Raw genomic sequence first — 16,186 nt, 5'->3', positions numbered from 1 at the left:
GGTGGCCGGGGAGCACCGCGCACCGCCCGGGCTGTGTAAGGAAATGCTGCTGTGTGGGGTCAGGAGTTGGGCTTGGGTGAGTGCAGGCGCACAGGGCTGGCTCGTTGGCACCAGGATTTACCTCTAAAGAACGAGCTGCTGGTGTAGTTTTACAAACCCAAGCCCGCGAGCAATCCTTCGGGCGGCAGCACGCCACCACACCGGGAACAAAGAGGAATCCTGCGCGGTGTTACAGTAGCAACACTGGGCGGGATAAGGATTTGAAAGGGAGAGAGGCTGTCCGCAAATGAGGCGGGAATTGATCAGTCCTGTTTCAGGCACCTGGTGTTGAGCCCCTGAAGGGATGTCCTGGCTGTCTCTGGGTCTCGCAGTCTCTGCGATTGGACATTTCCCAGGCTGAGGACAGAGCCGGCTGGCAGGAGGCAGCCAGCGTTGTCTCCCGGATTATTTAACTTCAGTCCCTCAGGTCTCTTCCGTGCCCAGGTAACATGGAAAGAATAAGCAAAGCCCCAGTTTGGTTACTACAAGGAGGCTTGCTCTGCATAGCAGCAGTCTTGCTTTGTATGCAGGGTGCAGCACTGGTTACACAGATCTGTGTCCCTTCGGGAAAAGAGCCTGTCCTGCTACCTGCAGGGTCAGGGCAAGCCAAAAGGCAGCTGCTGCTTTGGCTGGGAAGGCAAGAATCCACCCATTTCGGCAGTGGTGTGGTCTTCATACCAAGTACAAGCTGAGCTTCACTTTCACATCAGTTTGCATTTGTTTTCCAGGATCCAGATGATGTCAGGCTGTTAAATTTTAGCCATCTTTGCATTTTTATTAGAAAATACGTGTAATGAAAATATAGAGAACAGATGTTTCCAGCTATTGTAACTTGATGCTGCGTGTTCATCTTTGGGATTTTTTCTCCTCTTTTGCAATTCTTATATGCATTTGCATGTTCTCTATAATTGCAGTTCCATAAGGTGCAGTTGGCTAATCTAACAGCTCTGTGAACTCAGTGAGGCTTTCACTGCTTTCTTTGTTTTAGTACTAGAATGGTTAACATCCTTTTACGAGGTGCTGTAAATAATTAAAATAGCATAAACCTGTTGTGATTTTCTACTGGATTGTCAAGAGTGGCCCACAGAATGATTCAGCGAACATCTAAATCTGCACAAGGAAACAAAATTTCCCTGGTTTTATCTGCGTGTCAGTCTATGAGAGGCATGCAGCTTCCTGGGAGTTGTAGGACTTGGTTATCACAATTGTGAGGAAGCTCAGAAAACACTATGATGACGGGACTGCACATAAGAGTAACCTGAATAAAGTCTCTGAAATTATTTTTTAAAAACAAATTCCTATAACATTATTTAATGGTGGCTGTAACTAGCAAAATTTAAACAAATTTTCATGAAACAACTCTAGTTAGAAAAAATAGTGCATTTAATTATTCATCTTAATATATGCTGGGAAAGTAACTGCGATTTATCTTTCTTGTCAGATTTCAGATACACAATGCAGAAGAGGTTTCCATTAATTCTGGAAGGTGAGTTTGTACTCGTTGGCTTCAGAAGGATGGCTGAAGCTTCTGTTGCATCTTAATATGTACAATAATATCTTAGGATGGCTTAAAACTTTCCCCAGGAGACACTGCAGAAGTTTTTATTGTTAAGGCATGGCTGGAGTGTCAGACTGTTGGACAGAGACCTCAGAGCTGGAGGATTATACACAGAATAAAACCAGCCACAAAGGGACTGCTTGTCAGATATGTCTAACTTAGAGCTGACATGGATTTTCCTGTTTTTCAGTTTATTACAAGTCCAATGAGCGGTCTGGAATTCATGGCATAAGGGAGAATGACCAGATGACATGGTTAAGCAGCAAGAACTGAAGTAAGAAAGATTAAATAAAAAACTGTTAAGGAATAATTATTTTTTAAATGTCCACATCAAGTTCATCGTCTTGATTTCTTGCCTTTGAACTTGTTTTTCAGCCCTCTGTGCTTGAACTGTTTCTTCTTTTTTATGATGCTTTTCACATCCCTGTTGTGAAGCCACTTGTCACGCTCTATTTCCCATTGGATCTGTTTGACATCTGGAGAAGGAAAGATGAGAATTTAGGAGCTGATGGATACCTGTGATCATGATGTGGCATGCAGATCAATCATGTCCAAGTTAAAACTTGACTACTGTATTTATAAAAGTTAATAAAGTGCAAACTGCCTTTTTTTTCTGAGAAAGCTGTGGTTTTTTTTATTTCACAAAACAAACCCTACCATCTCAGAGTTTTAGACACTGCTTTGTATTTTTCTAATGCTAGACACATTTGCGTTAGGAGCAGTGTTTATTCAACCTGCATATACACATGTAATTCATTAGAATTACATGTGGATATGGGAAAACTACTTTCTGCTTCACTGACACTGCAAGGAGACAGTCCAATAAGTTGGTAAAGACAGCAGTACCTTAATGCCTTCCCTTCCCAAGGAATCAAGGACACTTTACCTTGCAGAATTCACGCAAATGCTTGACAAAGAGCATCCTGCTGGTCCCTGTTCACAGTGTGAAAGGGCCAAGGACAGCCTCTCCCTCTTTTCTGAAGCTTTTTGCACTCCACTACTCCCACTTAGTATTTAGCACTGGGCATCTCTCGTCACTGGAGAAAACTATCACATCCTACTGATGCAGAGCTACTGTCCCTGCTGTGTGTGGTTTCTGACCCTATGTTCCAGTTAAAGGTGGTTCATTTTTCACGTACAGAACCTGAAGGGCAAGAAGTGAATTTCAGCATTACAGCTGCCTGCTACGTGCAGCATGTACTTACTCGCATTATCTCTGTTGGCCATGGCGTTCATTCCAATATTGTCGAACTTAGAGCCAGCATTTTCATCCAGCAGATACCCAAACTTTAAAGAGAGAAATTTTAGTATTCTGTTACAAAGCAACAGGTGAAATGCTTGATCACTTTTTGGTAAGCACTGATCAAACTTACCTCTTCTGCAGATGCCAGTATACCAGCATCTTGGAGTTTTCTCTTCTTTCCTCGCCTGGATCCTTCAAACAAAGAGTATTACTCTTATGAGATACAACTTCAAGTTCCCAAAGACACCAAAACAAAGTTTTACCATGTTTTAAATGTTTAGAACTTTTTCTTAATGAGATTATCTGAATTAGCTATGTTGGAAATCTTTGTTCCCCACCCCCTCTAAAAGAAAAGGAAAAAAAAGTTTCCAATCAAGAATTAAATATCACAAATTTGTGCATCAGGTGTAACAGCTGCACAAAGCACCAGTACAACTTCATCCTTCTTCAAAATTCCTCCAATTCTCATCTCTTCAACAGCAGATTGTTACTGTGAATTACACTGGCTGGGGATAACCTCCTTTTTATTTATGGTTTATTCAAATCTGAACCTAGATCCAAAATGTGATAATCTGCTGTAGTAAATCCCTCTATTCCAAAGGGTTTTGGACTATTTTTCTTCTATTAAGTTTTCATGTCAGTGTTTTCTTACCTTCCAGTGATCCCGCAAAATTCGTATCTTTCTTTTTCTTGCCCTTTTTAGTGACAGATTTCAGTTGCTTGTCATTGTTTGAGTCTGACAAGAAAAAAACCCAAATACATCAGTCTCCAATTTTCACACCATGTACATGTATTTAAAGTGGAGCAGAGACTAAAATTCCTTTCTAGGCATATTTGTCAAAATGGTCTGTCTTTAAAAGGCAGTGCACACAAGCAAATCTAGTATTTCCTCAAGCTGGACCATTAAAAATTGGTCTTTGGTGTGCTATTCTTTCTGTTGTTTCCACAGCACCAAAAGGGAATGACACTATGATACATAGAACACAAAAGCTAAAATCAGGCATTAGGTAAACCTCGAATGTCTGCGTGGTAAGTTTGGTGAAATAATAATCTCATGAAAGATTGTGTTAACAACTGTATGAGTAGTAGCCTCCTCTACCCTCAGTCATCTTCCTGTGACCTTTAGTTATTCACTGAAATACTCCATTAATCTCTGCTTTTCCAGCCATATGCATTGTATTCTGCTTTTCAGGTGAAAAAATAAAACCATGCAGGTACAAGAACCAGTTACTTACTCCAGTGGCAATAAAAACTTGAGTGCATAGCTGTATTACAAGAGGAAGCTGTTACATGTGAGACAGCCATTTCAATAAAAGTGACTTCATCTAAAAAAAACTGCATTAACTATGTCTGAAGAAATACAAAAATTATCAATTACCAGATTTTTTTTTTCTCCTTGAGCTCTTTTAATATTTCTGCCTACTGAAGCCAGTAATTTGTGTATAAATTTTTGGAATGAAAGAAACATGTCTCATTTGGAAGTTTTTGATGTCTAATTCTCACTCTCACCTAGGAGATTGTGCCTGGAAATCCTTATCTTAAGACTTCATTGTACAGAGAAGGACTTGTCATTTCTTTGCCTAAAAGCCAAACTTCCCACCTAGATAACTAAACTGGAATTTGCATATGTAGTTACATATTACATAACCTATTTTAAAAGCTTTTTCTTCTTGTTTTTCAGTAACAAATGGCACTTTACCTAGGTCATCATCATCTTCAGACACATCCATAAATACACCTCCCTCTTCATCCATATCCTCTTCAAAGTCTTCATCCATACTTCCTAAGGAGACTTCCTCATCATCCAGATCGCTGAAGTCATCTTCATCATCAGAATCCTCCCAGTCAGCACCAGATCCCTCACCTTTCTTGCCACCCTTGGGATTTTTTTTTATATTACTAAAAAAAGATGTAACAAGCTTAGCACTTCATCTGGAAAAATACTGTTTGCATCTAGATGACATCTATCTACTGGCAAACACTGTATTAGCAAAGTTCAACATCATTACAAACCACTGCAAACATAGGCTGAGACCTAAAATATACATATTATACACTCAGGTATGTTTTCAACATTGGTATAGGCAGCTGTGTTATTAAAGTCAACCATTTTAAGAAGTTCTGGAGAGAATCCTACTCTGAAATTAGCAGAAATAACAGCTTGAGTATTTTATCTCCTCTGTGTGTTTGCTCCTTTTCAGAAAGTCTTTTCTGTAGAACACAAACTGCTCTATTAAACACCAGTCAAGATCACAAAGATGTTTCAAGTTTCACTAGGAGTTTAGACTTTAATTCTGCAGAGAGACTTTTTCCCTTGAGGCAACAGCAAAATCAAATGCTGCCTCATAGATACTTTGAGTAAAATAGAAGCTGCTTAATCATTTACAATTGGACTCAATGAACCTAAAGGTCCTTTCCCACCTAAATGATGCTATGATTGATGGAAGTGCTGACTGCAGGAGAACTGAGCTCTGTGACTCTGGATCTCACAAAGCTTATTAACTGTGTTAGGTCCAGTTACAGCCAGTACTTAAGGCAGCAGTGCCATTATGCCTCATTCTGCTTCCTTTTGTAATTGGTAATTCTCAAATAAAAACGTGAGACAATGAAAAACAAGATTTTACACTGCGTACTGGGTCACTCCATTGTATAAAATAAACAATTAATTAATTGATTCATTAAGACAATCTGTTACTACAAGTCTCATTTAAGGACTATAAGCATCCCCAAGTCATCATGAGCTATTTTGGGACATGCAGAAAACCTGCATTACTCAATGTAAATCTGATATTGCCTTTTTTGCAAGGCGATATTCTAAATCATTCTGAAAAAAGTCTATCTCCCTTCACAGAGTAAAACTCTATACAGATACTAAGACAAGAGGAGTAAGAACTAATCTGAAGCCTCACCCAGCAAAATCAAGGTCATCCTGGCCAACAATGGCATTATCAGCAGCTTCAAAAGTATCTAGGGAGAAAGACAAATGTTATTACTACAAAGAAATATGCAAGTCATTGCATCCAGCAAGTACATGGAGTTGCTGGAGCAAGTCCAGAGGAGACAACCAGAGAGCTGGAGCACCTCTCCTAGCACTGAAGTTGTTCAGCCTGGAGAAGAAGAGGCTTCAGGGTCACCTTACTGTGGCCTTCCAGCATCTAAAGGATGCTACAAGAGAGCTGAGGAGGGACTTTTTCCAAGGGCATGTAGTGACAGGACAAGGGGGAATGGCTTCACACTGAAAAGAGTTTAGATTAGGTATTAGGAAAGAATTCTTTACTGTGACGGTACTAAGGCACTAGAGCAGGCTACCCAGAGAAGCTGTGGCTGCCCCATCCCTGAAGGTGTTCAAGGCCAGGTTGAATGGAGGTCTGAGCAACCTGTCTTGTGGAAGGTGTCCCTGCCCACAGCAGGAGCGATAGAATGAGGTGATCTTTAAGGTCCCTTCCAACCCAAGCTATTCTAGGATTCTAGCATTGCAAAATATCTAACTTTCAGATACAGGGTCATTATTTGAAGCTACTGAGTTTATGAAGCAAATTCTCATTAGAGATACTAATAATAAAAGACAAATGCAATTCGTAACAGATTCTTGTTGTAACTAAGACCCCATTAACTGAATAACTAAGAACCCTGATAAAAAAATGTAGAATTCTCTCAAAATACTGTACAAAACAGTTATGGAGAGTTAACTGGATTTTTTTGAAAATACATATATGTAAAATTTGAAATAATAAAGTAATGGACATTTTCTGGAACACTAATAAATTTAAATTCTGGAACAAATCACACACTAATTCCAAAGCAAAGTAAATGCTACAGGAAGAGCTAAGGCTACTGCAGAAGTTTACCAATGACCTTCCTAAACTCATAACCTCATGAAAGACGTTAGAAAGTATGAGAGAAACTGTAAGCAAGACTGGAAAAGGCCCAGCAGTAAAGAAAAAGTAGAGGCAAATGTTACATGCTGTTAGAACAGGTTACTCAGGAAAAGAACGAAAGGGCATGAACTGCCACTCACGAATGTAAGTTCAAAATCAGACCATTTCCAGCCACTCAAACAAGCTGACTACTGCAGTGGTGGGAGCGAGGTCTTTTCCAAACAGCCACCCAGGCAGCTCACACAGCACAGAGCAGGAGCTGCTGTTGGCAGTAGCACAAAGAGCAACTGGAAAGCCAGTTTTCTCCCACTGCCATATTCCTCTATCTGGTTCTTTTACACAATATGAACTATAAAAAGGATAAACTAGTAATTTGAAAAATCTGGGAATACTGGGATAGTTACTGCAAGGAAGAACACAGCCTTACCCAATGCTCTTTCAAATTCATCATCATCCACATCTTCCACACTTTCTTCATCATCCAGACGCTTTTGTTTCTCTCTCTTCTTATCAAACTTTGAATAAAATCTGAAATAACAGACACAAAATTACACGGGATGATCTTTATTACTTTTTTATTAAAAAATCTGCAAATTATTTCCCATGTGTGTTGCCAGTTGAAAACTCTGATGGTTTCAAACACATCTAAAATCAAGAGACTCGTACTTCCTTTGTTTTTCAAAGAACCAGTCACTACTGTAATATTTAAAACAATAAAATTTCACTGACCAAAGGTTGCAGAAGTTATTTTCAACACAATGAATTTATAAAAGAGCACAATAAAGATGTAAAAATCTGCCTTAAACTGAGAAAGAAGAAAGGATCAAATTCAACTTGAATATAATTGGGAAAAAATAAAGAAGACATTCACTCATCAAGTTTTATTAAATTTTCTCACATAGCCCTCTGCTTTTGGGTCTTAGTTTTACCTTCTGTCAGCCATTTTCACCTTCATTTCATGTTAAAGAACCACCAAACATAGAAGGCAATTTTCATCATATACAAAAGAGTACTTTGTACAGAAGACTTCAAATGTGTAATCTCAGTTTCAGCCATCTCCAATGTAACAATACTGTTAACTTTTCAGACAGGGGCACATTTTTAAGATGCTTTTCTTTAATCCTGAAACTAACACCACTATTTTATTTATTTATTAGTAGTATATTCCTCAATATTATAGTATCAATTATTTATAATAAATGAAGTTAATTCAAATAATAATTTGCTAAGGAGACACAGGTAATCAGTATTTTGATCTAATGAAAACAAATCTTTGCCAAATGCATATCACTTCAATTTTAGTACTACAACTACATTTTTATATCATAATCTCAAAAGAAATTCAAAGAAACAGAAAGAACTATAAGTAATAAAAATCTAAATACTCAGAAAAGTAGCTCCTCTTTCTTTTGCTTTGTTCTATTCTAATAAGCTTTGATGTTAATAACTAAACAAGCTATATTCCAGCTTTTATTATACATACCTCTAATGCATAAGAATTACAACCCACAAGACATTCATCATTACCCATTACTTAAGGCTTCTCTATTATAATGTCAGCTTACTTAATTTACTTAAACTACAAGCCTTTGTTCATAGGTGATAATCTTTCCTAAGCACTTTTGGCAATTGTTAAAATTACGTCCAAGAAAAGCACTATCATCTTAAGTCACTCAAATTAATCAAAATTTCCAAATACTTGAAATACCAGAGAATACTTACAAAATGCAATGGGTTTTACTGGCAGTGCATTAAAAAAAGAATACTTAAAATGGACATTCACAAGTGTTCCTTTACCTGTGAAAGAACACTTCATCCACTGGGATTTTGCTTTCATCTTTGGCCCGGAATTCCTTACTGTTGACTGCAAAAACAAAAAAGAACTGATTTTACCCCAAGTTGAAATGCTGGTTACTCTTTCCAGAGGTTAAGCAGCACACACAGACAGAAGCAGACACACGGTGTCATCCATTCAATAATGGGGAGCTTATCTGAAAACCTCTTCAAACTAACACAGAAGACAATTTTGACCATACACAAAAGAGTACTTCGTACAGAAGACTTTAAATGTGTAATCTCAGTTTCAGCCATCTTCAATGTAACAATACCATTCACTTTTCAGACAGGGGCACGTTTTTAAGATGCTTTTCTTTAATCTTGAAACTTACACCACTATATTGTTTACTTATTAGTAGTATATTCCTCAGGACAGAATTGCTCCTAAATTGCTCCTTAAACTCAGAATAAACTAAAAAATGTGACGAAGTGTATAGGCTAAAATTTCTATTTTCAGCTTTAACAGCTGTAAAACCAGCCATAAAAGTACATCAGTATTTACTAATCTGCATAACTAAAACCTCTGCAACACAACAGACCCAAAGCTGGTGCAAAAGCACATCCCTGGGAATGCTACAGTAGAGACACTGCCATTGAGGGTGGTACCTCTTCTGTCCTCAAGCAGCATGTTTTACTAATAGTTTGCTCTGTTTTTTTTTAACTGCTGGTTTTTAAACTAAATCCTACTCTTGATTGTTAGAAACAGTGGGACTGGACAAAAGGCAGCTTACTTCTGGAGGCAGCAAGACTCTTAGCAAAATAACTGTGCCAAAGATACCTTACACACATCCTAATAACTGCAGCTGTGCTATTGTATAGAGTAATCCACATCATTTAATGAAAGAACTTAATGTGATTTAAACAATTATACAGATCCCTTTTTCTGGTATTTTAAGTCATTTTTCAATCATAATAAAGAGAATAAAAATAGCTATAGAATAACTGACTTTCTCTACATCAACAGATCCAAAGTTCCATCTGTGAAGATTCCATACATCCTTACAAGATGAGGTCTGATCCTGAACATCAGGCATGACTACTGCACTCCTGATGGATGGCACTTTCTTTTATTGCTAAGACAAACAGTTTAGGCAGTACAGATGACACAACTACATCAACCAACCAGGGATTTTTTAGCCATCATAATCTTAACTGATTTAAGGAGCAGACTTACCTGCAAGATTCTGCATATCCTTCATAAACTGCTTCTTCTTTGGCTGCATTACCACACTGCTGGTGTTTTCTGTATCAGAATATAAATCAGAGAGAATTTTTATTTAATAACTACTGATACAGAACTGTTAGGAGCAGCTGACAGACCAGTGGGTTGTGCTGCCATCCATAATGACCTCAAGAGGCTGGAGAAATGGGCTGACAGAAACCTCCTGCAGTTTAACAAGGGGAAGAGCAAAGTCCTGCACTGAAGGAGGAGCAACCCCAGGTACCAGTGTACACTGGGGGCTGCCCAGCTGGAAAGCAGCTTGGCTAAGAACACCCTGGTAGTCCTGGTGGACACCCAGTTGGCTGTGAGCCAACACTGTGTCCCTGAGCAAAGAAGGCTGATGGTTTTCCTGGTATTTGTTAGACCACACTTGGAGCTCCGTGCCCAGGTCTGGGCTCTCCAGTGTACGGCAGACATGGGCACACTGGAGAAATCAAGCGATGGGTCACTAAATTGATGAAGGAGACTCCACCTGAACACCTGGAAACACTTTTGCACTGTAAGCACAACTGTGCACAGGCACAGATTGCAGAGAGAGGTAGTGGAGTCTCCACTCTTGGAGACATTCAAAAGCCATCTGGAGAGTCTGCTCTAGGTGTCTCTGCTTGAGCCCAGGACTTCACAGGTCCCTTTTAATCTCAACCATTCTGCAGTGTTTACATCTCCCTATCCCTTGCTGATTCTTGCAAAGTGAGCAGTTCTGCCCTGCAGGTGAGAGGGCCAGCAGGATGTGGCTGTCAGCTGGTTCTGGGTTGCAGACATCTCTCCCACAGCCCTGAAGACTGATCCCGCTCCTCTGTTCCACCACGTGCACCCCAAATACTTGACAAGGCCAGTCTGAGAGAATGACAATTCAGAGAGCACCTATAACCAAGATCACAGGTACAGAGAAGTGCCTACCTTTGCCTTTGCTGAGCTTGGGATTTCTGTACACAAAGCGATCCAAGAACCTCATTAACGTGAAATCCTGCAAAGGGTCACTGGAGTACTGAATGTGATTTCCCTGAAAGAAGGAAAAAGCCAAAAAACATTAAGGTCTTTATTTTAAAGACACCATCTGAACACAGAGGACTCAATCAGTTCAAGAACATTAAAACATACTTTAAAAAGATAAACACTTGGGGATACTATACCACATAATCAGGTTTATGTTCAAGATCAGGTCCTTCTTTTTGCAATTTCACTATTTGCTTAACTAAACCACAACTCCTTTGCTTTGTTTCAGTGATAAACTGCCTTGCAACGTACTGAGCTAACAGCAGTTAATACTCAACATCATTTCAATACCATACATTCAAATGAAAAATAAATATTTTAAATACATATTTGTGAAAGTTGGAGTGGTTTTGGCATACAACAGCATTTAAAAAAGAATTTGTTCCTGTAGTAGGGTTTCCCATATTTTAAAAAAAATTACATAAAAAAATATAAAAAACCCTCTAATAAAGCTTTAAGAATTATATAATACCTACATTTCTACAAAACTGAAACTTTTATAAGCAGTCTCCTTTACATAAAACATTGTCATTCCACGAAAAGCTTGGCATTTTAGAGTATGATAAGAGTTCTGCACAGCTGCTAGTTACCCACAAAGTGGAAGGAGACTTTATAATGTATTTTTTCAAATGGCAAAAGACACCTGACATAAAATACCAAACTTCAAAGCAACAAGCTAGGAAAAGCACTTACTTCTAGAATTGTTTTTGCAAACAGGGCCACAGACGGATGAAAGTGTTCAGAAAGCTGAAAAACATGAGTCATTCATTTATTTCTAATTAAAAAATATGTTGTAAAACCACTCTGTGACTTACCAAAAAACAGACATACACATAGTAATGCAAGGCTGATGAAGCACTTTAACTGAAGTACTTCAAGTTCTAATCTTTTATTTGCATTAAATACATTTTCACTTACAATTTTATTTAAGTCAACACTAAAAACCTTCAATGATCAAAGCTAAGATCCAATAGTCAAAAAATATTATTACTGTCCAAATCTCCACTTAAAAAAATTCTATTCCCCACTCAAGAATATCAGTATTGTATGGAACATATACAAGCTTAAAGCTGAACAATGTGTCAGTTTTAAACTTTCTCTTCAGCTACTTCAAGAATGACCAAGTTCTTTTTCGTCATACAAGGGCCTCATTTTTAAACTCAACAACAGCAATTCAAGAATGTCCTACCTTCTTCAGTTCCCAAAGACTTGTACTTTCAGCACCACAGTATAAAGGACTTCTGTGCAGAGGATCATAGGAAGCTTCACTCTTCCTGCCTGTGGGGTGGAGGGCAGCCAAACAAATTTTCTCAGGCAACTTTACCAGAGTTTTATTTTCATTTCCCCATAACAGTAATGCTGCCCATCACTCCTAGCTGGACAGGCCAGGGGTTCATCTGGCAGCAGGAAAAGGCTGTATTCAGCTACCCTCCACAGTGAAATACATTAGCCAAGAGTCTTTTCATCACTGCTGAAGTAACAGATAAATTGCTCTGAGTGGTTGCTCTCAACCAAGCTTCAATTTAAAAACTAAAATATAATGTTTTAATCACTTAATCTTACAACAACTCTTGACCAGCATGTCCCTGTTATGGACTCTTTGCTGTTAAATTATGTATTTTCTTGCTGATTTACCTCCCATATTCAGATGATGCACCCATGAGGCTGATGAACTTGAATTGTTTGTTTTAGCAGAATTTTCCGTTGTGCTTCTCTTTTCATCTCCTACTTCTTTGTCAGCATCCACAAATTTTTCCTCATCCTCTTCAGCCTCTTCTTGATCCTTAAAGCACTCTTCATCATCTGACCCCTAAAAAACAAAAACCATTAGCAAACAGCTTTTCCTTTCCAGATTTACTCTGATTTTTTAGAAAAATGCACATAAAGTTCTTGAGTTACTTATAAACATTTAAACAAATGATGGTTGATGCTTAAGAAATACAGATTTTTGTCCTTGATATAGCACTTAAAATTGAGCTTTACTGATTAGAAGACAAAAATATAATGGTCCCTCCCCATCTCAAGAAACATCTTAGCAAACAGTTACTAAAAAACAGGTTAGGAACAGGTGCTTATGAAAACAGCTCTTATTGGAAAAGCAATGAGATAAAGAAACCATCTTATACCATGTGATCCTGTAACTGGGCCCTTAACTCTGGTTTCACTTTCAGAAGCTCAGACAGAAGGTACAGGGTTCCACAAATGAAGGGTGGCATTTGTCCACAAGTGACTTGAAGCAGCCTCTTCACAAAAGCCTTCACACGCCGGAGCACGACATCTGCCTTCAGAGACTTATAGACGAGATTTAGAAACATGGATGGCTTTGAGCACGTTGCTAAAGCAGGATCCAGAAGCTTCCTGTAGGACACACAGGAGAAATTTTGCTGATTGTCACAATGCACACAGGAGAACAACTGCTATTAACAACAATTACCTATATTTTTCAGAGTGCCATCTAAAAAACAGTTTGCTCCTCAGTACTCCATACCATTGAGATCAATCCTGAACTGTCAAGAGCTGTGTAATATTTCTGAATATATATGAGACACCGAAGATAAAAAAGAAAAAACTGCAAAGAACTGAAAACTTTTAAAATTTGAGATATTCAGTGTTAAGAAACTAATCTGATTTGTTCATTTGTTTAAAAAAAGAAAGCAGATGATTAAAAATCAGCACAATACACAATCAGATGAGACATTTGTACTGGCAAGTTCATTTTCTAGGCTGCCAAGCACAGTAAGGCCCTTAAATACACTGCACATTCTCAGGCAACCTGAATTCCCTTTATAAAAAAATCAATAATTTCCCTTTGGTCATCTAAACAGAAGCCTGTAAGGATCCTATAAACAGTCTAAACAATCACCTGGGACAAGAAAAAAAAGCAGTATTTTTATAACACAAGGCTTTCCAGCTACACAAATTAAATCATCTAAAAAATTTAAGATAATATTCCTCCTCCTCAAAATAAGGACAAAAAAAAAAAAGAAACAAGATTTTAGGCTATTTACAGGCCTAATTACTTTGCAGGCTAGTACCTGTAAAAGTGATTTCAGAAGGAATAGTTATCAATTAGCTTCAAATAACATCTGGAAGTAAAGCAAGCCACCAGAAGAGTGGCAAAGGATGAAATGCACATGTGTTCTCAGAACCTATCACTTTTGGTTTTTGTCTTTTGTTTTTATCCTCATGTTAAATCAAAGAAATCACATGCATTTTCTTCCAGCTCCTACAAAACACCAGGAATTTTAGCCAACGAAACACAAAACTACCAAGATTTTAAAAGCAAAGTGTTTCTACAACTTTAAATTAATGGTGAGTACCACCAAAATGAAATTTAAATTAAAATGAAAGTAATATAAAAATGCAAACCTGCCACTTACTTGTACAGCGCTGCATAGTACCTGTCTGACACAGTCTGCTGAGAGTCCATCACTTGAAACAGCAGCATCAGGGCCTGGACACTGGTACTGAAGTTCACAAGATGCAGAACTTTGAACAAGGTGTTCATTTGCTCTTTCACTTTCTCATCACCAATCTCAGCATAAGGGTAAGCTCTGTTTACCCCACAAAGAAGAGCACTGAGCATTTTGGATTCAACATCCTTCTTCTTTATACAGTTCCGGAAAAAGCAGAAGTACAAAGTTATCAGCTTGTTAGCCAATGCACTTTCTTCATGACTGAGGACTATCTGATTTAGAAAGCAGATAGCATAATATTGAGTCTTCACGTTGATGTTTGAGCGGTACAGAAGCCTCTCCACCTCACTGCACACTACTCCCTTCATGTTTGGATGCTTGTGAAGTAATGTCTCTAAAAGATAGGAGGCTTTGGTGGCAATCTTGTTCTGAGGGTCACCCAGTTTGTTCACCAGCAGAACCAGCAGAGCCTTCTCCTGCTCGGGCTTGTTACAGAGCAGTTCGTGGGACACTGCCAGCGCCCGGGATTTCGTGGCTGTCAGGCAATCGTGGCTCAGTGTTTCCAATGCCTGCACAAACTCTGCTATCTGCAGCTTCAGGTGATGCTCAAAGTACCAAAGGATCAACCGCCTGTCTCTTGAGTCCTTGTTGCCACTCGACATCTGCACTATGCTGTTAAGGGGTCGCTGGGAGAAAGACCACAGTTTCCGATTGTCTGGTAAGATATCTGTAATGAGAAGCTCCTTGAACGTATCTAAAGCCATAAGGCTCTGCTGCCTGCTGCCCTTTTTCTTTATGAGGTTTATCAAGTTCTCAACAAATTGGAGACTGTGGACAGCACTGTCCTGGATGAGAAGGGTCATCGCTGCCATCCTGTCAGCCAAGGTACCCGAGGACACAACAGTTTTAATCCACGCAGCAGAGGCCCCCTTCTGATAGTCTGTCTTATTCTTAAACAGGTCTGTCTCGTGTTCATACAGCTTTTGGGCCAGGGCCTTATACTTGGACAAAAGTGTCTGATTCTGTGGCTCTGGAGAGAACTCATTGGTGTATTCCATATCATACCACTTGCCCCCCGGTTTGATCAGGATTGCTTGCCTAGCATGAAATTCAAAATCTTCCTCCAGCCTTTCCTTCTTTGTGGAAGGCTGCTGGCCCTGATCACCACCAGCCTGCTTTTTCTTGCTGTCTTTCACACTGCTTGCCTTTTCCTTTCCTTTTTTTTCTTTTTTCCCCTCTAGTGAAGGACGAATTGTTTCCTTCTTGCTTTTCTCTTTCTTTGGAGGCTTCTCTTTCTCCTTGCTGCCGCCATCATCATCATCCCCCTCCACCACCAGGCAACTCTTTGCATACTTGTTGAGCCCCAGGGAGCTGACGAACGCCTCCAGCTCCCCTTCCTTCAGGTCATCGATCGTGTCCTTCTTGCCACCATCCACCATCTCGCTCTCCTCGTCCACGGCACACAGCATGAGGTAATCTTGCTGCGGAGACAGGGCACAGCTGTCACGGGCAAGGTTTGCCAAGACTCCCAAGGATTCCCCACAGAATCCCTGAATGATTTGGGTTGGGAGGGACCTTAAAGACCATCTAGTTCCAACCCACCTGCCAGGGACACGTTCCCCTAGGCCAGGTTGCTCAGAGCCCCATGCAGCCTGGCCTTGGGCACCTCCAGGGATGGGGCACCCCCAAGCTCTCTGTCCCGGTGCCTCACCAGCCCCTGAGCACAGAACTTGTTCCCAACACCTGCGTGGGCCCCTCACACCCCGCACCCCACAAGGGCCCGTCCGGGATGGGGGTCCGGCCGCCACGTGCTCCCGCTCCTCCCCCGCTCCCTTACCTTGGTGCCGCCGAGGCGCAGCACCTCTTCCAGCGTGAACTCTCCCGCATCTCCGCCTCCTGCTTCTTCATCACCGTCGTCGTCCTCCTCCTCGCCGCTGTCGCCGCCCGCCTTTCTCCTCTGCCCCAGGCCGCAGTCCCAGAGCGTGGCCCCCATCGCCG

The 16,186-nt window shown here is 40.0% G+C and overlaps 1 protein-coding gene and 1 long non-coding RNA gene across 5 annotated transcripts; one reads left to right on the top strand and one right to left on the bottom strand.

Moving 5' to 3' along the window:
- On the top strand, positions 1-2,218 carry LOC115948402. 4 transcript variants are annotated; one of them, XR_004082226.1, is made up of 4 exons: positions 1-35; positions 1,481-1,525; positions 1,788-1,871; positions 1,973-2,218. It is a non-coding gene; the product is annotated as an uncharacterized LOC115948402 (long non-coding RNA). The 4 variants fall into 4 exon arrangements; XR_004082225.1 differs by having other exon boundaries at positions 1-76; XR_004082224.1 differs by lacking the exon at positions 1-35 and adding an exon at positions 142-483.
- CEBPZ (CCAAT enhancer binding protein zeta) lies at positions 1,405-16,181 on the bottom strand. Its single transcript, XM_005416339.2, has 16 exons — positions 16,026-16,181; positions 14,153-15,669; positions 12,899-13,130; positions 12,408-12,582; positions 11,962-12,050; positions 11,466-11,519; positions 10,677-10,779; positions 9,729-9,797; positions 8,516-8,582; positions 7,146-7,246; positions 5,750-5,807; positions 4,540-4,739; positions 3,493-3,576; positions 2,971-3,032; positions 2,803-2,884; positions 1,405-2,073 (listed from the first exon to the last, which is right to left on the bottom strand). The coding sequence occupies exons 1-16, from the start codon at positions 16,179-16,181 to the stop codon at positions 1,934-1,936; spliced, it is 3,189 nt and encodes a 1,062-aa protein (XP_005416396.1). The 3' UTR covers positions 1,405-1,933.
- Positions 16,182-16,186: the final 5 nt, after the last annotated feature.

The sequence above is a fragment of the Geospiza fortis genome, unplaced genomic scaffold (assembly GCF_000277835.1).
Source record: "Geospiza fortis unplaced genomic scaffold, GeoFor_1.0 scaffold41, whole genome shotgun sequence".
NCBI classification, from domain to species: Eukaryota; Metazoa; Chordata; class Aves; order Passeriformes; family Thraupidae; genus Geospiza; species Geospiza fortis.
The sequence above is the reverse complement of the archived record's forward strand: the minus strand, read 5'-3'. Positions and strand labels throughout refer to the sequence as shown.

Bases quoted from the DNA above. Each gene is read 5' to 3' on its own strand.
- CEBPZ (XM_005416339.2), bottom strand. From the start codon at position 16,181: ATGGGGGCCACGCTCTGGGACTGCGGCCTGGGGCAGAGGAGAAAGGCG. The intron at 5,808-7,145 runs GTAAGGCTGTGT...CTTTCTCCCTAG, and splicing joins TGAATTTGAAAGAGCATTGG to ATACTTTTGAAGCTGCTGAT. The intron at 2,074-2,802 runs GTAAGTACATGC...TTCCTTCTCCAG, and splicing joins GGCCAACAGAGATAATGCGA to ATGTCAAACAGATCCAATGG.